This window comes from Musa acuminata, chromosome BXJ1-3 (genome assembly GCF_036884655.1).
Source record: "Musa acuminata AAA Group cultivar baxijiao chromosome BXJ1-3, Cavendish_Baxijiao_AAA, whole genome shotgun sequence".
Classification (NCBI taxonomy): domain Eukaryota; kingdom Viridiplantae; phylum Streptophyta; class Magnoliopsida; order Zingiberales; family Musaceae; genus Musa; species Musa acuminata.
Window position 1 is genome coordinate 42,120,424 of NC_088329.1, and position 23,967 is coordinate 42,144,390.

At 40.8% G+C, this 23,967-nt stretch overlaps 3 protein-coding genes across 3 annotated transcripts; 2 read left to right on the forward strand and 1 right to left on the reverse strand.

The window, feature by feature from the left end:
- Positions 1–1,923: 1,923 nt before the first annotated feature.
- On the forward strand, positions 1,924–8,266 carry LOC135631988 (BTB/POZ domain and ankyrin repeat-containing protein NPR1-like). Its single transcript, XM_065140203.1, has 5 exons — positions 1,924–2,499; positions 3,586–4,333; positions 4,662–4,862; positions 7,164–7,446; positions 7,632–8,266. Exons 1-4 carry the CDS (start codon positions 1,993–1,995, stop codon positions 7,412–7,414), a joined length of 1,707 nt encoding a protein of 568 aa, XP_064996275.1. The 5' UTR covers positions 1,924–1,992; the 3' UTR covers positions 7,415–7,446; positions 7,632–8,266.
- Positions 8,267–13,249: 4,983 nt separating this feature from the next.
- Positions 13,250–15,961, forward strand: LOC135631994 (IQ domain-containing protein IQM1-like). Its single transcript, XM_065140219.1, has 9 exons — positions 13,250–13,885; positions 13,975–14,089; positions 14,182–14,247; positions 14,319–14,407; positions 14,492–14,579; positions 14,675–14,812; positions 14,914–15,006; positions 15,081–15,182; positions 15,262–15,961. The coding sequence occupies exons 1-9, from the start codon at positions 13,368–13,370 to the stop codon at positions 15,655–15,657; spliced, it is 1,605 nt and encodes a 534-aa protein (XP_064996291.1). The 5' UTR covers positions 13,250–13,367; the 3' UTR covers positions 15,658–15,961.
- Positions 15,962–16,867: 906 nt separating this feature from the next.
- On the reverse strand, positions 16,868–23,684 carry LOC103978783 (carbamoyl phosphate synthase arginine-specific large chain, chloroplastic). The gene is made up of 4 exons (XM_009394712.2): positions 22,238–23,684; positions 20,113–20,808; positions 18,190–19,751; positions 16,868–17,175 (listed from the first exon to the last, which is right to left on the reverse strand). The coding sequence occupies exons 1-3, from the start codon at positions 23,546–23,548 to the stop codon at positions 18,213–18,215; spliced, it is 3,546 nt and encodes a 1,181-aa protein (XP_009392987.2). The 5' UTR covers positions 23,549–23,684; the 3' UTR covers positions 16,868–17,175; positions 18,190–18,212.
- Between the last annotated feature and the right edge of the window lie 283 nt (positions 23,685–23,967).

Below are 23,967 nucleotides of genomic sequence, written 5' to 3' on the forward strand. Positions count from 1 at the left end.
TGCTAATGATCATTATATCATTTGATGTAGATGTAAAGTTTATAGTTTATGATGACAATATTTATATATGATGAACCTATTGTTAGCTCTATAGAAATTAGTAAGCATCAAACTAATATTTTGAAGTATAAGATAAAAAAAAAGATATAAATTTAAGTTCTCAATATAATGTAAACGAGTCAAATACATCATTACCATATAAATATCTCATATGTCTGAGCTAATAGTGGCATAAGTAAAAAAGAAGAAAATCACCTCATCATGCAAACAAGAATTTAAGTTTATTTAAATGAATCGAATACATCATCTTTGGATTTGGTGGTACCTGACGTGAATCCTACAGTGTTTCTAAACAAAAATGCTAAATCCTTGTCAAAAATATAATATATGATGTAATGTTTTGCATCACAGAAAAAGGAGCAGCAGAAGAAGCATCTTAAAACATGACAAGTCTTCTCAGAGTACCTGCAGAATCTGAAATCTGATCTGAAGTCCAAAGACTTGTCAGCAAACAGATGTTGGTGTCCTGCAGATCCATGAAGCTTACTCCTTTTCTACTGCAAGAGTTAGAAGTGCAGCAGTAAGTGTTGCTTCATTCTTCTTCGTTCTTTCCTCCATGACCAGCTCAGTGTGTTGTTTAGACACAGCTGTGCTATAAAGCTTGCTCTTCATGATGATGAGACACAGACTGTGTCTCCTTTCTTTCTTGCAAGCTTCTACTCTGTGCAGCACATCTCATTCTCTCCTTTCTTTCTAACAAGCTTCAACTCTGTGCAGCACTCCTCAGACTCCCATTTGTTGACTTATTGCAGCTGCACTCGTGTTGGATTTGCAAATTGTGTAATATATGTAACACTTCCATTGTAATTTGATCCATAGTTTGTTCTCCCTAAAAAAAATCTCAACTTCTTAAAGATCAGGAGTAGACCTCTCCAGCTGCAAGACAAATCTCTCACAAGGATGTGAAGGAACCATCAGTCCTTGAAAAATCTAGAAGAGACAATTTCCTTTTTTTTATTGAGTTACAACGGATCAGAAGACAAGAGATCAGCAAAACAAAAAAGCAGATTACAGTGAATATGTGGATTGGCTGGCTAAATATGAAAAGTTTATGGAAACATGGATGAAATTTGGATTCAGAATAGTTTTCTTACTGTAAAAAAAAAGATAAGAGCACAGAAATAGAAGCTGATATTCTATGTAGAAGAATAGAGACATCTTGAGACCAATGCAGAAAGCATTTATTCTTGAGAGCATCTTAATGTTAAAGCAGAACTCCTCAATAATACCTCTGTCTGTGACAGTGCATAGATCACTTGTTGAGCATTTAAAATATATAAAATCCTGAAATTATAAATTTCCATCCATTTGTGAAATACTTTAATATTTTAATTTAATTCATAATGATCTAATTTGATGAAACAATTAATTTATAAACCTGAATTGTACTGAATAATACACTTAATATAAGTCTTTTTTCACTTTTGATGTATTATTAAATTATAATATTATACTCTTCCTCTATTAAATAAGTCGATATTTATACCAATTATGATGATTTAATATGATTAAATAATTAGTATATTAACTTCATTCATTCTAAATTTTTGACCTAAAATATTTAAGTTTAAGTTAATAATAATATACCGAGTTTCTTATAAGTCAATATTATTTTTTTTGAAAATAAATTAAGATATTAAATGATACAATATAGCCTAATCACTTATCACGTTATCCATTCAATATTAACAAACATAATGATGAATTGACCACACTAATTTAAACGTTAATACCATTAAAATTATTATTATGTAATATTTGTATATTAGAAAATGATAATTTCTTTAAAAATACGTTCAATTAAGAAATTCCACGTAAGCAGCTACCCGAAAAGGAAACACGGCGAGGGAAAGACGAGAGAAGCTGCGCGGGGTCTCCTTCGGACTCTGCTGGTTTGGTCGCCACGGTGCGAGTGTCGAAGCCCATCTCGCCATGGAGGCTGCCGGAACCTTCTGCGAGTCCCGCATCACTAGCGGTGGCAGCCTGTGCTACGCCGCGCCTGTCGCCGCCGAGGTGGCCGCGCTCAGCCGCCTGTCGGAGCACCTCGGATCCCTCCTCCGCACCCCGGGCCTGGCCTTCTGCTCCGACGCCCGCATCACCGTCCGATCCGCGGGCGGCGATCCCCCGCACGAGCTGCCTGTCCACCGCTGCGTGCTGTCCGCGCGGAGCCCCTTCTTCCGCGACAAGTTCGCGGCGGGGGCGGTGGCGCTCGAACTCGGAGAGGTGGTGGCCGGATTTGAGATCGGGCGCGAGGCGCTGGAGGTGGTGCTCCAGTACGTCTACACCGGTCGGCTGGAAGAGCTGCCCAGGGGCGTGGCGGAGTGCGTCGACGAGACCTGCCGCCGCCACGAAGCCTGCTGGCCCGCCGTCCATTTCATGCTTCGGGTGCTCCATGCTGCCTCCACCTTCGAAATCAACGAGCTTGTCAGTCTGTTTCAGGTAAGTGTTAAATGACCTAACCTAGACCCGATCAATTGCTTTCGGAGAGACTGAAAGAGAGGAAAACTTGATCTCTATCCTATTTTCTGATCTTTGCTATCAAATGATGGATTGATTCACTTCTTGCTTGCTAGATTGTGGCTTAACCGATATTTTCTTCATTGTTCCGTGTGGCATTTGGTGCCTTTTATCAGTAGGATGATTGACTTGATCATTGTTGTACAACATCCTGAAGTGGTTTCTCATATGCCTAACACAGATCATGAACTGCTTTTCATGATTTGATTCAACTTGAAACTAATAGGGTGTAAGAGTGGTCAGTTACGACTGGTGTCAAGGTTGAATCTTCATCAAGGAATGCTCTTGTTGTTGTTGTAGCACAAATCTTCTTTAGGACTCTTAAGACCTTGTAAATTTAATGAGAACTCGTCTAGCTGCACATGTCATTTCCAGAAGTTCTTATAGTAGCCTTCAACTGTGGCCTTCAAATTGGATCGATCCAGTTAAGAATTCCTGCTTCTTTCCCTGATGTGGCAACTATATCAAAAAACCCTACTCAATTAACAGATGAAGATCTCCAGCACAAGTGTCAGTGATCACTCAGATAATTTATCCATTGCAATCAACTTTTTCTCATGCTACATATAGAAGCATCATCCTATGAAAATGTTTATCATGCAGTGTTTACTAATTTATCCATTGCAATCAACTTTTTCTCATGCTACGTATAGAAGCATCGTCATATCGAAAATGTTTAACAGGCAGTGTTTACTAATACAAGATTTAGGAGACTTTCTTTTTGTTGAGTCAGCTCAAGAATTATCATGTCATTCTAATCTGTTTTTGAGCAAGCAGTGCTTCCAAAAGAAAATATTGACCATGTCAAATTACTCCAATGTTCTAGACATACTTAGTTTACAATAAGAATAGATGACTCGGTGCCTACTTGAATGTTGTTAGGCATGTCATCATGTATTGCCGCTAGTTTATCACTTTTTCAAGAACAAACAAATTAATGCATATCTTTCTTGCCAAATATTTTACTTTCTTGAAGATATGTCTATCAACAGCCTTCATTTACTGCAGCGGCAGCTCCTTGACATTCTTGAGAAGGTAGCAATGAACGAAGTTCTATCGATCCTATTTGTTGCAAATCTGAACCAGAAGCTTTCTCAGAGATTATTTATGAAGGCCATTGATATGGTTGTCAACTCGGATATTAGTTATATAACCCTTCAAAAAAAGTTGCCTTCAAATGTTGTCAAGCAAATTAAGCAGTCCCGCTCAAATTTGGGATTGGATGGACAAGAAAACTTCAAATTTCCTGATAAGCATGTGAAGAGCATATATGGTGCTCTTGATTCAGATGATATCGAATTAGTCAAGTTGCTTTTGGAGGAGGGACATACTACTCTGGACGATGCAAAGGGTCTACATTATGCAGTGGCTTACTGTGATTCAAAAATTACAAAGGAGCTTCTGGATCTCGGGCTCGCAGATGTTAACAGCAGAGACCACCAAAATTACACCGTGCTCCATGTTGCTGCAATGCGTAAAGACCCTGAAATCATAATGTCTTTGCTAACAATGGAAGCTCGACCACTTGAAATCACATCAGATGGACAAACAGCACTTCAAATCTCCAAGAGGCTTACCAGATCTACAGACTATTATAGGTCAACTGAACAAGGTAAACCTTCCCCAAGGGAACGATTGTGTATTGAGATGTTACAGCGGGCTGAAATGATAGAGACATTCACAGAAGTAACTTCAGTACCAGTTGAGATGACCAGTGATAACTTGCACGAGAAATTATTGTATCTTGAGAGCAGAGGTAATTTACCATAGAGTGCAGACAATGTTTTTATGAAGTACAGAAGTAGTATTGCAAATTTTATGTTCTTCATTTGCCCCTCACCTTGTGGTATTTGCTTTATCAATGATGCACTAATTTGACTTTCCATGTCACATCTAGTACCAAACCCATTGTCCACACGTGAAAGCAACTAGTAAAAAGACCAACTTTGCTCCACTCCATGGATATAATAATTCCTTATTTTGGGGTGGGAATGGGGGATTTTGTTATGGCTGATTTTAGGTTTTTCTTCATATCCTCATAATGTCTATATAAGTTGTTCAAGCTGTATTTTCTCTTGATGCAGTTTGGTTAGCAGAGCGCTTATTTCCAACAGAAGCAAAAGCTGCCATGAACAATGCTAATGTGGATGGTACACTAAAAGTTCACTCAAGTTGCTTGACGCACCTCTGTGCTGGGAACAAGAGGTCTGCTGAGGATGTTGTAAAAGCATCTTTTAGAATGACAGAAGAGAACTTATCCCGGATGGGGGCTCTAACTAAGACAGGTACCTTTCTTGGGCAAGCAATTATCTTTCTTTCCAAAACTCGAAAGACAAACAGACAAACTCACCTGCTTAAACCCACAAGGGAACTGGTGAGACAGAAACAGTACATACAGGTGCAGTTAGAACTATTCAAACATCTAGTGGACCAGCTATATAAATCTACTTCTTATACCTTTTTTCATAGAATTTATAATCCTATATTCCTTGCTGAATTCCTTTTCAAACTTCCTCCTATTCCTTTCAGTTCAAACATGATATACAATTTCTGGAAAAGCTGGTTTCCTGAAGTGAAGTAGTTCTGCTTTTCGTCTGCAATTCTTAATAAACCAACTCAAGTCTTCGTTCAAGTGTTCTGCCTCTATTGGTTTTACAAAACTTTAACGTAATACCCCATATATCTCCAGAAACTGCACAGCAGAAAAATAGCTGAACAATATTGTCTGAAGCACTCACTGTCAGCACATTGTGAATTTCTATCTTGTGTTAGTAGTCTACCATCCACTCCAACCAAATGATTGAAGAATGCCTTGGGATATTCCCAAAACATGAAAGAATGCCCGGGGATGCTCCTGTTTGCCCATGCAACTAACACCTTTATTACTCCATTTTCTTATCAATTCCAGGCCTTTTTGAAATTGACTTGGTATATTTGTAGGCAACCATATATGTCTTGACTATTACCATGATATCTTTATTTGTCTTTTTCCATATATTCTCATATGTGCAGGTGGTCAATACCTCTACTGTCGACAGTAACTTCTTATGTTGTAGTTTGCAGACATATAATCAGATCCAACCACTTCTTATGTGTCCAACCATCTAATTTTTGAACCATCAAAAAACCAATTGTCAAATCAGTGCAAAGTTTCTTTTTTCGTTACACGACTTTGGGCCACAGTATTCCCTAGCTGAATTTCTTATTTTAGTCACTTGCTCTGTAACCAACATATTATCTTTTGGAGTTTTCATACTCCAATCAGTAGAGATCTATCTTTAATCTTCAATTTTCATTATCAATTTGCATATAGAAGGAACTTTATAAAGTACAAACCACAAGTTCTTTTACATTGCAACTTTGTTCCAGACCTCAACATTCTTTCTTTTTTCCTTGCATTCTTCTTTCCAAGCAACCAAAGCATGTCCATTCTTCATTCTCAAACTATTCGTAAGGAAAGTTTGTACATATCAGATCATTTGATTAATAAGCCTTTCTGGTGAAATGAAAAGCCTGCTCCAATATATTTATGGGCTGAAAAAGAACAAGTTTGACAAGTTTCTCCTATACATTAGCTGAACTTAGTTGTGTATGAATTCACATTTCGGGTCATCCTTCCAAATAAAAATTCAGTATCCTCTGTACTTAATTTTTTAGACATGAGCGGAACTCCTAGATATCTCACTGGTATAGAACCTTCTTCAAGTAGCATGAATGACAGAGAAGTCATTCAAAGACTCACTGATGAACCTGAAATCACAGATGAGTCGTAGAGATATTAACTTGTTGAGTGAGTCCATCATGGAGATACTAACTTATCTGGTGACTCACTGATGAACCTGGAATCACAGATAAGTCATTCAAAGACTCTTTTAAGACCCTGATTGAGCCTTCATTTCCATTGCTAAAAATAGCAATAAATCATCTGTGTGATATAAAAGTGAATTCTAAAATTTCCTAGGCATGGAATATAATTTGAAGTCCCTTCTTTTGATCACCAACTTCAATTTCCTTGAAAGATATTCTGCTGCCATAATCCATTTAATCATTACAGAGATCCTAAAAGGAAGTCATCTTGTACAGAAACTCCCAGTTAATCATAGCCCTTTTAAGTCTACACCTTGAGGAGATGAATGTTCTCGATATCCTTTAACCAATTCATGGACCAATGAAATATTATCAGCTGTCCTTCTGCCTCATAGGAAAGCCGATTGACTCATACTGATTATCTTAACCATGATCCTTGTTCTTAAAAATTGAACTTTGTAATGCATTTGTACAGGGCAGAATTCAGAAAAAGTTGTTGGATGTTTATTTTGGGTATTAAGATGATAGTATTTGCATTTAACTCCCTGAATAGTTTGGAACAATGCTGCACAACTCTTTAAATCTTCCCAAACTATGTCCCATCTATTTTGATGAATATCAGTTGTCTCATGAAAAAAATGTACAGCAGTAGCAGCCTTCATCTGCACTGGTTTTGACAGTTGTGATTGATGCAGCATTTCAACATGATCTACATATAATACTTTGTATTCCACAAATCACTTGTGCAAGTATTAATTGATTTGGATGTTACTACTCAGTGCAACTCGGAATGCATTTCTTCCCACGGTGTTCCAAGGTAATCGATAAGATTCTGGGAGATGATCTGTCCGAGCTATCTATAGTCGAGCACATCAACACCGAAGAGCGAAAGAACAGATACAATGAGATTTTGGAAGAGATAAACAATGCGTTTACCCAAGATAAAAACGCGTTTGACAGATCTGCCTCCCGCTCAACTTCATCTTCTAAATCTGCACGAGCAGTTAGGAGCAAGGCTGCCAGAAAATGACATGGGACATATTTTTCTCCCCATATCAGCAGGTCCTTTCTCTTTCTTGAACCTTTGCTTGCTTGCTTGCTTTGTACTCGTTTCAAGGATGAGTTCCTTTCTTGCTTTGTTTCGAGGTGGAAAGTAGGATTGCCGTACATATATACCGATGTTCTACGAGAAGTTTCTTGTTTGGTGTTACTTACAGATGATTAACATTATTCACCTATTTTTACAGAAACATTTCAATTCATCAGAAGCTGAACATGCTTGGATGCACTGAACTTGTACAAGAATGGATAACACAGTCCACGCACATGATCGTGTGGGATGGATGGACTTGATTTCTGCACACCAGCGGAATCGCTACAGTGAGGAGTATCTCGGTCATTGCCAAGTACTTGGATATGTAATTCCAATCTTTTGTATCATAACTCGAAGGAGACAGTGGGGCTTGCCTCTTCAAATGCGTAAGCCAATCAACACACCATGACTCCATCGAACAGCAACACCAATAATATCAATGTGGAAATTCTTCAGGCAGCAGCATGAGCCGAGGATGATTTCTCTCTAGCAGTAACTCTTAACAAAGTCCATCGTGTCATATGCTGTAAAATCTGTGATAGAATAATTGTGATGAGATGAGGTTAATTTTGCTAGTTTTATCGTAAAAAGTAATCATGAAAAAATGTGATTATTGTAAATGTAATCTAGCATTTTGTTAAAATCACATTTAATTACCATGACTATGACACTCGTTTGATTCCTCTGATCTCGCAATGTAATCAATTCATCATGCATTTAGCTACAAACTTGTGTCAATAACTATGTATCGCTTCAATATATTTGTTTAGTTGCCTTCCATGTGTTGTTCTTTTCGTTGGATCCTTCTGTGTGTGTTTGCCTTCGTGTAACCCTCATGACTTCTCCAACTAATGTACTTGTGGTCTGTGAAGAATTGAATCTCAGCAAACATGGAAAAATGATAGGCTACATTTCTTTTCCTTTGTTTTTGGAGAGAAATGATCCCAAAGTGATCCCAAAGATATAGGGTGAAGAGATCTGTGAGGAACTCCTTGTAGAGGACAGTATAACAAAGTGATCCCAAAGAACAGCTTCTTAAAGGACATCTCATATCCCGGCTCTAAAAATCGTTCAGGCACATCCTGTAGAGCTCTCTCTATATTTCTTTCTTACTTTTTATTGTTTCTTTTCCCGCATGAAATTATCCTTTTTTTTCTGCTCAAATACGGGCATTGCTTTCATGTCTCATTCTTTCAGGCACTTCCAGGATGACCAGAACAGCTACTCTGATGTGAATGCACGATGGGAGAGTTGCAGTCAAAACAAAGGATCTGCACAGGGAGTTGAACGCATGATGTTTGACTCGGTTATCAACACTCCATAGACCAGTTTGTCTTTTTTTCTTATATTTCAATTTTATTATCCTAATTAATCGATTAAAATATATTGAGATTTTAATTAGATTCTGATTAAATTTATTATCCTAATCATATTATTCTTATATTTCTATATCTTTGCTCTCGTTTATATATAGTTAAGACCTTTTATGGATCATATAATCTTTGCTCTCGTTTCTTCACTCACCAATAGGTTTCTTGCTCTATTAATTATAGGATCAAGAGAGAAGAAAAAAAAGTAAAATGTAGCTTCTTTCTTATGCAAATTCATGGATTGTCATACGGTACAGATTATGATATGATATGTTACTTTACGACATACGAGAAATTCTATTGATGATATGCACTTGACATAAAATTAATTTCAATCTTGATATAAAATTTTTATATAATAGTTTTATTTCTTACCATTTGTATGAGAGTGATGTCATTAAAATTTAAGTTAAGGTAGATTGTCAAGGAATCTAGATCTATTTATGTTTATATCCGTCTTAGATCTATTTAAATTATATTAAATTATTATTGTTTCTATTCCGATTGTATAACACTTACATCGTATGATTATATTACATTATCTCCATGTCTTTAGGACATTGTATGTATTCATACTCGTCTTCCTCTTTATTTTGTTTTCATATTTGCAAGTATTAGATATTTTCCCACCCTCCTAGGTAGAATTGGAGGCGAAGTTACTATATTCCGGCATTAGAAAGATATTGCTCAATTTTGATTAATAATGTGCCATTGATAATTTGTCGTCGACGGTGACATAACGAAGGGTGATGACCTATTGTGTTTGCTAGCCCTACATCGGGTAGTTGTCGTATTGGGAGATAATGTTACTGTGACATTGTTGCGGTAGGAGTTTATAACCCACATGATGCGTTGACCTTATCAAGGACGACTATCGATCGCACGATAGCACGAATGGGGCTCTTGTAGGAATCACATGAATATCTTACATGTAGGGTCGTCGACTTCAGTAGGAATCACAGCTCGATATCGACAAGCTATGGGTTGATGGCAGTGACTCATTTTTTAAATTCATGTAGTATAAATATTTTTTAAAAAAATTAAAATATAATTAGGGTAAAATTATTTTTAAATAAATTTTATTTATTTATTTTTATTTTAACTCTTTTTATATCTTATCAATTAACGGGCAAAACGAAAAAAATATTATATTTTAGATCCTAATTAATTGATTAAGATATATCGAGATTATTAGATTCTAACTAAGATTATATATAAGTGAAATCTTCCTGAGATCATACTAGATTTCTTGCCTTAACTTTCAATATATTCCTATTCCATCGATTATAATAATATTTTAAATAGAAAGAAATATAGATTATAGTACGGTATAAACAGTTCTCTTGCTTTTCGGCATTCAAGATATCTAATCGATCAACGTGTCCAAATAATATACGTAAGATATTTGATTTCAATCGTCACATAAAATTTTCATATATCAGCGACTACTTGTGTTTCTGCGTCTGAAACCGAGAGCAATTGTCCAACGAAGACTATGACCTCAAGTTAAGTCGCAGACTCTGCATACAGAATAATTTCCACGTCCTAAGTTCCATGGAAATTTCGATGTAGCAGTTTGAAGTGCACCGGAGTTTGAACCTTCGCTAAGCCTTTGACTCATGCGAGTTGACTCGATGACCGTCATAAAACACCGCAATTAAGACGCCCACATAAACGTTCATGATATTTCGACGGTCTCATGATTTATTATTATTTGTAGCTCGTAAGAGGCAGCAATGTTGGCAGCGTTTTTGTTTTGTGTTTGTGTTTTTCTCTTTGTGTTGCGGAAGAGCAAGCTTTGTGGGTTGATTTTTTATTATATGCTTAATGATGGATTACTACTTCGTAGATAAAGGAAGTCAACCATCAGTTTTCTAGAGAGTCGAGGAGGTTCGTAGCATCCTTACGGTGACGTAGGGACGGGTGTGGATTATCCAGTCAGAGGAGGACGCACGCGTATGGTCAGATTTGCTCGGACAAATTATACTTTCATAGGGTAAAAAAGAGGCCGGAAAAATCTATCCCACGTTGGAACCCAAGTCAACGGTCCCTGTCGCTCTCTCTCGTATACTTTACGTGTTGCGACCTGTTTCGTTCCGTGGTTTGGGATTAGCGTCCTACGTACTTGTCGTCCAAGATCGCGCAGCTGGGAGACCGCACGTAGTCCAAAGTCTTGGTCAAAATTTCCAGCGTTGACTTGATGGAAAACTGCAAGTTAACGCATGAAGACAAATTATATTTATTGCATGGATTGACAGTATCGATCATTTGATTATTTATTGCTTCGCAAAATACTGCATCTGACGATGAAACACTTATACGCATAAGATAATGTATAGATAATCTTATCATGACATTTAAGACACATCACCTTATTATTATCATTTAAACATAACACATTGATGCCTTTTGGTATGGAGAAAAAACTTATCAATATTCAAAATATGATAAGTATTGTTTTTTTTGATATTTCAAGCTTTTATATGAATTCAAACATCGGAATTGAACTTCTCGGAAGAAAAAGAAAGGGAAATCTAAGTTGAGCAACTCGAATTCATCGGTAATGGTCAGTGATTTCAGCTAATGCATCTTCACTTTACACCTTTAAAGTGGCTTCGAGAGCAGACGATGTTTGACTGCGCGTGGTAGTAGAAAACAACTCTGATATGCCACCTTGAAAGACCAGAAAAACATCATCATTCGATGGACAAATCATAAGCTGATACATAATATTTGACCATCTGTTGGGAATCATTTCTCCCCATTTGAATAATTCGTATTGATATATTTATCATTGTATTTGGTCACCATTACATATTTGATAGAGCATATCTTAAGAACTTACCCTTCAACCATTATTCTCAACCACAACAACATCAAGGACAATATGTCGGATTGTACTCCCCCCCGGTCAACGCCAATTCCGTAAAAGTCGGGCGACGCTGACCAAGTACAGCACTGTCCCGCAAAGGTCAGGACGATGCCGAATGAGTGTCGTGCCGACCAACAAAGATCCGGTCGGCATGGCGCCAGTCGAGTATAGCGTCGTCCCACAAAGGTCGGGATGGCACCCATCGAGTATAGCGTCATCTTGCAAAGATCGGAACGACACCGACCGAGTACAGCGCCGATAGTAATAAATATGACAAGTACGACTGGTCCCCTAGGGAAGGATAAAAACCCCTCGTGGGATCGACCATATGGCAGATTGCTATTCATTTCTAATAAGATCTTCGGAGGAGTCGAAGTCGGGAGCTCCTTCCCGACCCTGACCTATATGCAGGGACCGAAGACCAAGAAGCAAGCGATCAACCCAAGGGAGTCCCCAACTTTGAAGCCAGAGCCCAAGCCTAACCTCGCCATACTATAATTCTCGCCGACTGAACGTCCACGTGGATGATCCTACACACCTGCCAACCCACTATGCCACGTGTAAAGGATCACTATCAATATTATAAGATTTTTAATAATTGATTTGATGAATCAGTAAGTATGGATCGCAAATGCATGAAATAATAAGGAAAAATATCTTAATGAGTAATGGTAACAGTGACACTCAACAGGCTTTGCTTTAATCATTGACTGAGAGGGCAGTTAATGCTCGTCCACGATAATTAATGCCTGTTTCATAAACATCATTTATGAATGTTTATGTGTACGTTGGATTGCAATTTAATTCAAAGATTACTTAAATGTTCCAACAGTCCAGAATTAAAGTTTAGGAAGCTAATTATATTTTGTCGCTACCCTTTTTTGCCTGAAACATTGTATAATATGAGGTTTTATGGTCCTATTTCTGAATCAACAGAATACATACATAACCAATTAATTTGTATTGGGTTTTCAATTATTTATGATATTTTTATTTGACTAATTTAGCAGTCACGATTGACTGAAAAGGATGAGATTTTTTTGGGGTCAATTCTACGAGGAGTATTTTAACCTATCCTTTTTTTCTGTAAATTTTCCTAATATTTTGATCCATTAAACGTATCTGGGAAACGGGGTTGGTTGTCGGTAGACCGTACGGCTCCCATTACCTCACGAGGCCTACTTGCGGAGGCTGAGCTGCAGCAGTCAATCAACAATGTCTCCTCTCTCTCTCTCTCTCTCTCTCTCTCTCTCTCTCTCGTTCAAATATTCTATCCGCACGAGCTTGACTATTCAAAGGCCGAAGCTGGAAAGGTCATGGCAGCCCCGTCTTTCCAAAACTATTCCACAGAATACTGTATAACTTCTGGTTTCCACGAAGGACGCGGTACAGTGGGCGCGTGGATGGAAGTCCGACGACGACTGGTCTCTCTCATCCATCTCCCCCTTCTCTCCACTTGCATCTCTCTCTCTCTCTCTATCTATATATATATATATATATATGAGGGATGGTTGGCCATCACAAGCACAAGTTGATTGAAGGATCTGTTTCTTCTGCTGCAGAGCAGTTGGCTCCCTCCTGCGGTCTGCTAGTGATTCCTCGACAGGGTTGATTCCTCTGTAGGCGAGACTTGGTTGCAGCAAGTCCCATGGGCTTGTCCTTCTCCTTGCTCTCATGGAACTGGGTTGGGGTCATGAGAAGCAAAGTCTTCGGTTTGACAGAAGCAAAAGCTGCCGTAGCGAGATCCATTAGCTTCGGTGAAAAGGATGCCAATAGGCTCCTGAGATCACTCAGTTTCAGAAGAAGCGATTCGTCGAACAAGATGGTGGCCGGTGCTGGGGCGGCGGCGGTGGCCCATGACGCGGTCATGGAGAGATCATTGAGCTTCAAGAACTGGGAACCTGAACCCACGAAGCTCGATGCAGCCGCCTCGGTCGGCGACCAAGCGACAGGTGATGACGACGTCACGCTGCAGCCATCTTGTCTCAAGATCCCGGCGAACTTCCCGGCGCCCCATGTGAAGCTCCCGCATCAGCTTCTCGAGTTCTCTTCGCCCAGGCCTTTGAGCGAGCTCGACGCTGCCGCGACCACGGTGCAGAAGGTCTACAAGAGCTACCGGACCAGAAGAAACCTGGCAGATTGTGCGGTGGTGGTGGAGGAACTCTGGTTCGTCGTCTCTGACTCTTACTCCATGATTCCCACCCTTTTCTTTGACCTCATTCGGATCTCATCTGTTGTTCTTCCTCCGCCTGTAGGTGGAAGGCACTGGATTTTGCTTCTCTCAAGCGCAGTTCGGTCTCCTTCTTCGACGTCGAGAAGCCGGAGACAGCAATTTCCAAATGGGCGAGGGCCAAGAAGAGATTAGCCAGGGTAATTTGGATTTCAATCTGATGCTACGAATCCAGCAATTGTTCTTGGTACATCCAATCAATCTCATGAGTGCATGCTTCCATCTCTCTCAGGTTGGCAAAGGCCTCTCCAAGGATGAAAAGGCTCAGAAGTTAGCACTGCAGCATTGGCTGGAAGCTGTAAGCATCATCCCTAATCTTTACCATCACAAGAGAGGCAGTAGAGAAACTTACCATGTTGATCCGTGCAGATCGATCCGCGACATCGCTACGGGCACAATTTGCATTTGTATTACGACGTCTGGTTCGGAAGTGAGAGCAGCCAGCCATTCTTCTACTGGTACGTGGTACATCTGTTGTGGAACCTGCTCTGCTCATCTTTTCTGTCTTTCTCATCCTCCTCCTCCTCTGGTTGAATGTGAAGGTTGGATGTTGGAGATGGAAGAGAAGTGAATCTTGAGAAGTGCCCAAGAAACAAGCTTCAAGGGCAGTGCATCACTTATCTTGGTCCGGTAAGCTCCATGCTCGATCACACCAATGCTACCAGAGATGTGTGCATACATACTGTATCTGATCATGCATCGTCATCATCATCACCTGCTTGCAGAAAGAGAGGGAAGCATATGAAGTCATGGTGGAGAACGGGAAGCTCGTGTACAGACAGAATGCAAAGCCCGTGAACACCACCGAAGGATCCAAGTGGATCTTCGTTCTCAGCACATCAAGGGCACTGTACGTCGGGCAGGTGCACATCATATCCATCGATCAAACTCTTCACTTCTCCGCAGGAAACTCGATGAACTCATCTTTGTTTCTTCTCCGTTGTTGTTTGGCCTCCATGAGCAGAAGAACAAAGGCACTTTCCAGCACTCGAGCTTTCTCGCTGGGGCAGCTACGACAGCAGCCGGAAGGATGGTTGCCAAAGAAGGAATTCTCAAGGTACGATTACCTTATCACAGTTGTCCTGTTCATCTAAAAGTCAAGGTCATGACAGAGCTTGGTGATTACCTCAGGCTATATGGCCATACAGCGGCCATTACCTCCCGACCGAAGACAATTTTAGGGAGTTCATCAGCTTCCTTAAGGACCACAATGTCGACCTCACCGATGTCAAGGTAAATCTCCGTTTCTTCCCTTCGATCGTAGACGCAGATGAGATCGCACGCATCCAACACAAAGCCTTTTGCTTCTCAGAAATGTTCTGTGGACGACGACGAGTTCCCCGTGCTCGATAAGGAGAGAAGTAAGCCAGCAGTTGCAGCTGAGGAGGAGATGGTGGGTGAGAAAGCCGCAGAAGCCGAAGACGAAAGGAAGACGGTGGCGCTGGAGCTGGGCCGGCGCCTGTCGTGCAGATGGACGACGGGCACGGGGGCGCGCATCGGGTGCGTCCGCGACTACCCGGTGGATCTCCAGTCCATGGCGCTGGAGCAGGTCAACCTCTCGCCCAGGGTGGCTCCTTCGCCCGTCGGCGTCAAGCTCCCGATCCCGTCGCCGCGGCCGAGCCCCAAGGTGAGGCTGTCTCCCAGACTACAGTACATGGGCATTCCGACCCCCACAGTCCGTCTTACCCTTCCCAAACTCAAGAGGTGATTGCTTGATTGGTGGCACGCCTCGGTGCCGAAGCTAACACTAGATCTCCACGGAATAAGAACTCTGGGATTGCATGCAGGGGAAGAAACCTGCATCCAGAAAACCAGTGAATTCTCTTGTTATTTTGTTGGTGAAGCTGAAGCAGTTGTTTGCTGCTCTGATTCTTTTGCATAGGGTGGAATTTGTTCATTTGAGATGAAGCACATGACTTCAATATATCCTAATGTAATTTTGTTGGATAAATGTAATCGAGAGAATTCTTTCATTTTAGATGAAGCTGAAGAGTCTTCTTTTTGATCTTTTAGTTGTGAATGATTGGTGGGTGGAGATGTGTTTGGAATTTGGAAAGATTAAATTTGTGAGTTACCGAGAAAGATAATTTAGATTTGATCCAAACTCAAAAATATATTTTTAGAAAAGCAAAGATTTGGATTTTCTGATCCAAAATTCAGTTTTATCTAAGAAATTAAGATAACTCACTTTTGAGTATTTTGATTACAAGTCATGAGATTAATAGAGAACTGATGGAGGGACAAAAATAAAAGAATTAGGATGTGGAGAATAATCTGAGATCATTATGATTACTATTTTGATCTCTAAAACCAGACAGTTTTAGTATATTGATGTTCTATGTTGCAACAACTCAATCATCAGTTATAGGAAGACAAAAAAACAAAGAAAAGAGATAGAATGACAACATTGAACATAGAAATAGGTTTGATCTCAGACAAGCATAGCCACAGGAAGTAGAGGAAGTCAAGATACTTGTTGGTTCTACATAAACATCTTTCTCTCTTCACTGGATTTGCTAAGATAAACATCTTTCCATAAACATATTCCATAAACATAAAATGGAATGTGCAACTGAATTTGGTTCTACATAAACATCTTTCCATCAAAAAACACTCTACTGCCATGTCATGCAACTGAATGTGCCATCAAATGTAATAGTAGCTGGGGCTGATCATGTAGGAGATTTTGTACCAACATTGCCTGAGATTGACATGTAGTTAGCTGAGGTGTGAACCAGTTCTATCCTTCCAGAGAAGAAACATATTGCTTCAGACACTAATCAACAGACAAGGTGGAACCAAAATGTATGATGTCAACACAATGCAGAAGAACAGAGCATGTCACAAATTATTATTCAGGAGCCCCTCAAACTAGCAAGGCATGCAGTTAACACACATTTGAGACAAGCTCGAAAATCTGAAAATTTAAAGAATCTTCATTAAACAAGAAATGCTTTCTAGTTTTCATACCCGTTCTGTTTACATAATTTTTTCGTTTCCATTTTTTATCACGTTAGACTGAAACCCGTCGGTGCAAAAAGCTGTTATTCCAAGCGCCCTACATTTGGCTTTTGGGTTTGCAACTTCATGTAGATCTCACAAAAAGCTTGATGAGTTGTATACACAAATCCAGCCAGCACATTTCTTTCAGCACTAGTGATGGCAGTTCAGTCTAACAAGAATGCCAACATCACATCTAGTTTGTTGATTCAATGCAGCTGCAACCCTGAAAAAAAGTTGTCATGGTTATTCAATTATCGATGACTGATAGCAACTACAAGTGCAGTAGAAGCAGGCAATATGAATAGGACGCAAAGCTGATGACGTATTAAAGGAACAAGGTTAATGGTACTAAAGTAGTACCTGGTCTTCGAGTAAGATTTTTGAGCTCCACAGTGATATGGTAAACTTACAAAAAGTAGAAGAGCACCAGCGTATCATAAAGACGTTTACTCTAAACATCAGAGAAATATACTGAACCTGAAGTAACATTCGCTCAGATTACTTTTGTACACCTTACTAGGTGTACCAATTCATGAAAAGAGGAATTTTTTTTCCATGTAAAAAGTCAGCTGGCATCCACATCAGGTTCAGAACATGATGTAGGGCAGTTAAAAGCCAAAAGATTACATGGATTTTATGATTGCTGAATTATAACACTATGGTTTAGAAAGGGTTTCCTTATTGATTCTTAATCACAATAAAAACGAGTAATGATCAGAGAAAGCATCATGAGGGAATCAGAATGTTCTGCAGTTGCTAAAGCAAGATGCACATTTCAGAACTTAAAATACCAAGAACAGTAAATCATATACAAGATAAGATGGCTTGCTATTGACATTTTATAAATGATTTGGAGAATTTTAGAAGTAAATTCATCGAGGAAAGTGGATGGGAGAAAATAAACTTCTTTATTGAGAATGATGGTTAAAAGGCAGAGTCGAAACCCTTCAACAAAACTGCCAAAGATGATAATTGAAAATGAGTCATCCTGGCTCTGGGTACATTTTCCATGTAAGCATAGAACAATAACAAATAGACAAAAAAGCTCGCAGAGTTTCTCAACCAAAGAACCCAAAATAAGCAAGAAAAATGAATGAGTTATCAAATTGATGCTGTGCATATCAGTGGCACAAACATTAACTAGATAAAAATGTTAATGCAATGTGGACAATTTAAATACAAATCATTGACTGCTACATTGGAGCAACAAAAGACAGCAAGTGGATAAGAGAAAAACCTCTATATAAAAGAAAAACATGGCTAAATGGCAGATGATGCCGCCTGCAACTTTGGATGCTCATCTGAAACAGTAAAGTAGTCCTGCAATGCTAGCATCTTGATAGAGCTATGTTTCAAGCTCTTAATAGCTTCCACAGTAGCTAATGCCCCGGCAACTGTTGTTATAATTGGGATCTTGTACGCCAGCGCCATCCTCCTCAGCTGCCTTCCATCAATTGCATCTAGAGCATCACCAGAACTTGTTATCACCATAGCTTGTATTTCACGATTTGCTAGCATATCCCCTGCATGAGGTCTCCCCTCATGCATCTTAAGAACAACCTCCACCGGTATACCCTCCAAATCAAGCACACGAGCCGTCCCAGAAGTTGCAACAATTTTGAAACCAAGTTCTAGGAATCCACGAGCGATTGAAGCAAGGTGTGGCTTTGTCAAGTCATTTAGGCTGAGAAAGACTGTACCACTAGCTGGAAGCTGCTGTCCGGCAGCAATCTGTGCCTTGGCAAAAGCCACATGGAAGTCAAAGTCAATTCCCATAACTTCTCCAGTGCTACGCATCTCTGGGCCAAGAAGAACATCACATCCTTGGAATTTCTCGAATGGAAGTACGGCCTCCTTGACTGACACATGCCTAGGCACCACCTCTTTTGTAAATCCAAGTTCATGCAAGTTTTTCCCAGACATGACAAGAGATGCATATTTTGCCAAGGGGTGTCCAATAGCTTTAGAGACAAAAGGGACAGTGCGAGAAGCACGTGGATTGGCTTCAAGAAGGTATACATCACCAGAAGCAGTAATTGCATATTGGCAATTCATAAGCCCGCATACATCAAGTTTTTTGGCCAGCTTGATTGTCCACTGGCGAATTGTATCCAGGCACTTATTTGACACAGTTTTTGTAGGAAGCAAACAGGCTGAGTCACCCGAATGAACACCTGCCTGCTCAATGTGCTCCATGATACCACCAATTACCACGTTCCCATTTGAGTCAGCCAATGCATCCACATCAATTTCGATGGCATCTGTGAGATATTTATCTATCAACACAGGGCGCTCAGGATCAACTTCTACTGCATTCTCAAGGTATTTGCTAAGTTTATCATCATTGTAAACAATTTCCATCGCACGTCCACCCAAGACATAAGAAGGTCTGACTACAACAGGGTAACCAATTTTACTCGCAATCGTTATGGCATCTGATTCACTCTTTGCTATGCCCCCTTTAGGTTGCTCAATCTTGAGATTATCGAGAATTGAATTAAATCGTTCTCTATCTTCTGCAGCATCAATGGAATCAGGTGATGTTCCCCAAATTTGCACATGCCCTGTCCCAGTGGAAGCTACCAACTTTTGTTCTTCAAGATACTGCTGTATGGGGAGAGCAAGCTTTAAAGGAGTTTGCCCACCAAACTGTACAATAATACCATTTGGCCGCTCTAAGTCAATCACATTCAGAACATCCTCAACGGTCAAAGGTTCAAAGTATAGTCGATCGCTGGTATCGTAATCAGTGGATACAGTCTCTGGATTTGAGTTCATCATGATTGTCTCATATCCATTCTAGAAACAAGAAAATACCAAAAGAAAATTAATTTAGTTACTGTAGCGATAAGTAAGAAAATACAGTCAGCATACCAATAATAGACATTCAAAATCAATTTTTCCTGAAATTTACAGAGCCTTACAGATGAATAATGAAAAGAAGATAAAAGAAGGGTAGAGGACATGAGATGTAACAAGAATATGACAAAATGCATGGGACACGGATTTGGAATATGATAAAGTACTTTAAGTGGAACCAGAGACAAACTTACAAAATCTCAGCAAAACAAAATGACAACAACAATAAATAGCATGATCCCAAAGTAATAAAGAGGTACAGAAAACAGGATAAAAATATTGTGATGAAAGCAAAACGGACCTCTTTAAGGGCAAAAGAAGCATGACAGCAGCAGTAATCAAACTCAATACCCTGGCCAATACGGTTAGGTCCACCCCCCAATATCAACACCTTTTTCTTTGGAGTGGGAGCTGATTCACATTCAAAATCATAAGAGGAGTACATGTAGGGAGTGTTTGCCTCGAACTCTGCAGCACAGGTGTCAACCCTTTTATATGCTGGGGTCACACCTAGTGACAAGCGCCTTGATCGGACGTCACTCTCCGAGGAAGAAGTTGCATAAGCAATCTGCCTATCACTAAAGCCCCTCCTTTTAACTTCATAGAAGTCATGCTTTGTCAGCTGGTCCAGTGTCTGTGACAGGAGGAACTGTTCCACATCCACTAGCTCCTTGAGTTGAGTAAGAAACCACTTGTCAATGAAGCTCAGCTCATGAATTTCCTCTACCTTCATTCCTTTCTTAATTGCTGCATATATGGCATGCATACGATCTGGATTTGGAACTCGCATGCTGTACTTTAACTGATCCCAGTCCCAGTTGAGTTCCTTAATGGGTGCACAACCCCAGCCAGAGTACCCAGACTCCAATGATCGAACTGCCTTCTGGAAGGATTCTTGGAAAGTCCTCCCAAGTGCCATTGCCTCACCAACAGATTTCATCTGGGTTGTTAAGATTGGTTCTGAACCAGGGAATTTCTCAAAAGCAAAACGTGGAATCTGCATCAGATATACAAAGAGAGCAGAGAGGTGAAGCAATACCATGGGCATGCATCATGACTTGCAGAAAGAATAGATTGCTAGTAACAAATAAGAGCAATTAGAGAAGAAAGGTAGTAGAAATGTTAAAATTTCACGTGTTTGAAGCTCAGACATTACTTTTCTTTTAAGCTCTTGAATTGAGAAATATAAAATACAAGTTTGATATTTAAAAAAAAAACTCTTTCCCCTAAGAAAAGGTCAATGAAGTGAGTCAGAACTAAAATTCAATGTATCACCAACGACTTCCCAAAATCAAGCAACAACAGGATGATAACTCAGAAATGATCATGCAGTTCAACATCAACTTTCTTGTAAATTCCACGCAAGGAGAGTTAACAAGATTTAATGGAATCCATATGTATTGGCCGTTTACCAACTTGCATCCTAGCCAAGAGAGTTGTAACTGTCATTAAAGAGTTTCCTTTTTGAGTGATTAAAATAAAAAAGAAATAAAGAGAAACAAGCTTTGTGTATTCCTCCTTAAAATTATGATGCAAGATTGAATTTAGTTAACTGAATAGGTGTTTAGGCAGCTGAGCTACCCTTAGGTGCCTTAAACCTTTTTGGGTTTCGAGGCATGTGACTGCTCAAATACTTAAATGTGGCCTAGGTAGCCTATATAAGCTCCTGAATCCTGCCTTTCTGTCTTAAATTATACTCGAGGTGTTACAGTTGATAATAACTGAAGGATAAAAATGGATAGTAAGATGAGGGTAATTATCATTTTGAGTCATGCAACATGAACATGACATTTATAAATATCAATCAACAAATAAATAAAATTTTGAGCAATGAACAGCAACAACAAACAAAGAAAAAAGTTAGTTAATTTCACTTTTTATGCATGGCATTAGCCATAATGACAAGAGATTATATATCAATTGTTATAAAAATATTATTTATTAATTTATATTTATATTAGTATCTTAAGATGCAATTTCCAACAGATTTAACATGTCATAAGATTGTTACTGGAATGGCTGATACAAATAATGGTTGATAAGAATTTCACCTTATACGATCCACATGTAAAAATTAATTAGCATGAGACACCATAATTTCCATGAACACAAATCAGCCAAAATGTTTGCGCCTAATTAATATATACATGTTCAGAATCTAGATTATTCTCTCATAAATTGTGACTGTCATAAAGCTTTTGGCATAATCTTCTAAGGGATTACTGCTTATGTCCCCCTTAGAACTTTGAAAACTTTGTTTTGAGGAAATGAGAACAAAGAAACACAGGCAACACATTGCAGGAAGGAATATGATCCATTAATCAAGCTTTTATATCACAGAGTGGAAAAAATTAAGACCAGCAGAATTGGTCTAAAGAAATCAGCACATCTATGATATGTAATGTAGAAGAATAACGAGGCCATACCTTTGTTACCACATAATCGATAGAGGGCTCGAAACTAGCCGGTGTCTTCTTTGTAATATCATTTGGAATCTGATCAAGCGTGTAACCTACAGACAGCTTAGCAGCCATCTTAGCAATGGGAAAGCCCGTTGCCTTTGAAGCAAGGGCAGATGACCGTGACACCCTTGGATTCATCTCAATAACCATCACCTCTCCGTCCACTGGATTTACTGCAAATTGCACGTTGGATCCCCCACACTCCACCCCAATTTCCCTGATGATGGCCACAGAGTAGTCCCTGAGTCTCTGGTACTCCTTATCCGTGAGCGTTTGCGCTGGCGCCACCGTGATTGAATCCCCCGTGTGAACACCCATGGGATCGATGTTCTCAATCGAGCAGATGATCACCACATTGTCGGCCAGGTCACGCATTACCTCCAGCTCGTACTCCTTCCACCCAAGGAGTGATTTTTCCACGAGGACCTGGGTCGTAAGACTGGCAGCGAGCCCGGCGCGGCAGATAGCCTCAAACTCATCGCGGTTGTAGGCGATACCACCGCCTGTGCCACCAAGGGTGAAGGCGGGGCGAATGATGAGGGGGAATCCACCGATGTCATCGGCAATAGCAAGGCACTCTTCCAAGGTGTTGCCGATGCCGGAGGGTGGAGTGCGGAGGCCGATGCGGTCCATGGCACGCTTGAAGAGGTCGCGGTCCTCCGCGGTTTTGATAGCTTTAAGCTTCGCGCCGATGAGCTCGATGCCATGGCGGGAAAGGGCGCCTGAATCCGCGAGGGCGACTGCGAGGTTAAGGGCGGTCTGGCCGCCCATGGTGGGGAGAAGGGCGTCGGGGCGCTCGGCGTCGATGATCTGCTCGACGAGCTCCGGGGTCATGGGGCCCACGTAGGTGCGGTGGGCGAGGTCGGGGTCGGTCATGATAGTGGCCGGATTGGAGTTGACGAGCACCACCTCATATCCCTCGTCAACCAGAGCCTTGCACGCTTGCGTGCCGGAGTAGTCGAACTCGCACGCCTGCCCGATCACGATGGGCCCGGCCCCCAGAATCATGATCTTCTTGATGTCAGTCCGCTTACCTCCCACCGGCCGCTGCCGCTCTGAGGTTTCAGCCTCCCCCGCCGCCTTCGCGGAGGCCCTTGGCTGGAGGCGGAGGGGGCGCGGGACCAGCTGCGGAAGGCGGAGCCGTGGCTTAGGGAGGGGGAACGAGGCGGAGAGTGGCTTGCGGAATGGAAGCAGAGGGGAGGGGCAGAAGGAGGAGCGGATCCGATAACGGTGGTGGAGGAGGAGGTGGTGGTGGTGGTGGTGGCAGACAGCCATGATGGAAGAGGAGGCCAAAGGGAGAGAGAGAGAGCGAGAGAGAGAGAGAGAGAGAGAGAGAGAGAGAGGAGAGGGGGAGAGAAGAGAAAGGCAAGGTATTTGGGGAGGCAGCCGCGCGGCTTCTCGCTCGGGTTCACTGCGATCATCCACGCCTATATAACGGGAACTGTTCTTCACCCCCAAACGATGTAAGAGTAGGGTTTTGCTTCCGTGGGGACCACACGGGCAGAGATGGCCCGCATGGCATCGGCACGAGGTCCACGTCGGTGGTGCCCAAACCTTTACCCTGACCATAGACCCCAGTTATCCCGCTCGCCGGAGGTCCACGTCGGATTTGGGTAGCCTCATGGGTGTGGTCTCGTATGGGGGAGGTGGGTGTGTGGCCGTGGATGAAGGTTGCATTGTGATATTTTGTGCGG

Bases quoted from the DNA above. Each gene is read 5' to 3' on its own strand.
- LOC135631988 (XM_065140203.1), top strand. From the start codon at position 1,993: ATGGAGGCTGCCGGAACCTTCTGCGAGTCCCGCATCACTAGCGGTGGC. The intron at 2,500-3,585 runs GTAAGTGTTAAA...CATTTACTGCAG, and splicing joins AGCTTGTCAGTCTGTTTCAG to CGGCAGCTCCTTGACATTCT. The intron at 4,863-7,163 runs GTACCTTTCTTG...GTTACTACTCAG, and splicing joins GGGGGCTCTAACTAAGACAG to TGCAACTCGGAATGCATTTC.
- LOC135631994 (XM_065140219.1), top strand. From the start codon at position 13,368: ATGGGCTTGTCCTTCTCCTTGCTCTCATGGAACTGGGTTGGGGTCATG. The intron at 13,886-13,974 runs GTTCGTCGTCTC...CTCCGCCTGTAG, and splicing joins GTGGTGGTGGAGGAACTCTG to GTGGAAGGCACTGGATTTTG. The intron at 14,813-14,913 runs GTGCACATCATA...CTCCATGAGCAG, and splicing joins GGGCACTGTACGTCGGGCAG to AAGAACAAAGGCACTTTCCA.
- LOC103978783 (XM_009394712.2), bottom strand. From the start codon at position 23,548: ATGGCTGTCTGCCACCACCACCACCACCACCTCCTCCTCCACCACCGT. The intron at 20,809-22,237 runs GTATGGCCTCGT...TATCTGATGCAG, and splicing joins TCGATTATGTGGTAACAAAG to ATTCCACGTTTTGCTTTTGA. The intron at 19,752-20,112 runs GTCCGTTTTGCT...TCTTGTTTCTAG, and splicing joins CTTCTTTTGCCCTTAAAGAG to AATGGATATGAGACAATCAT.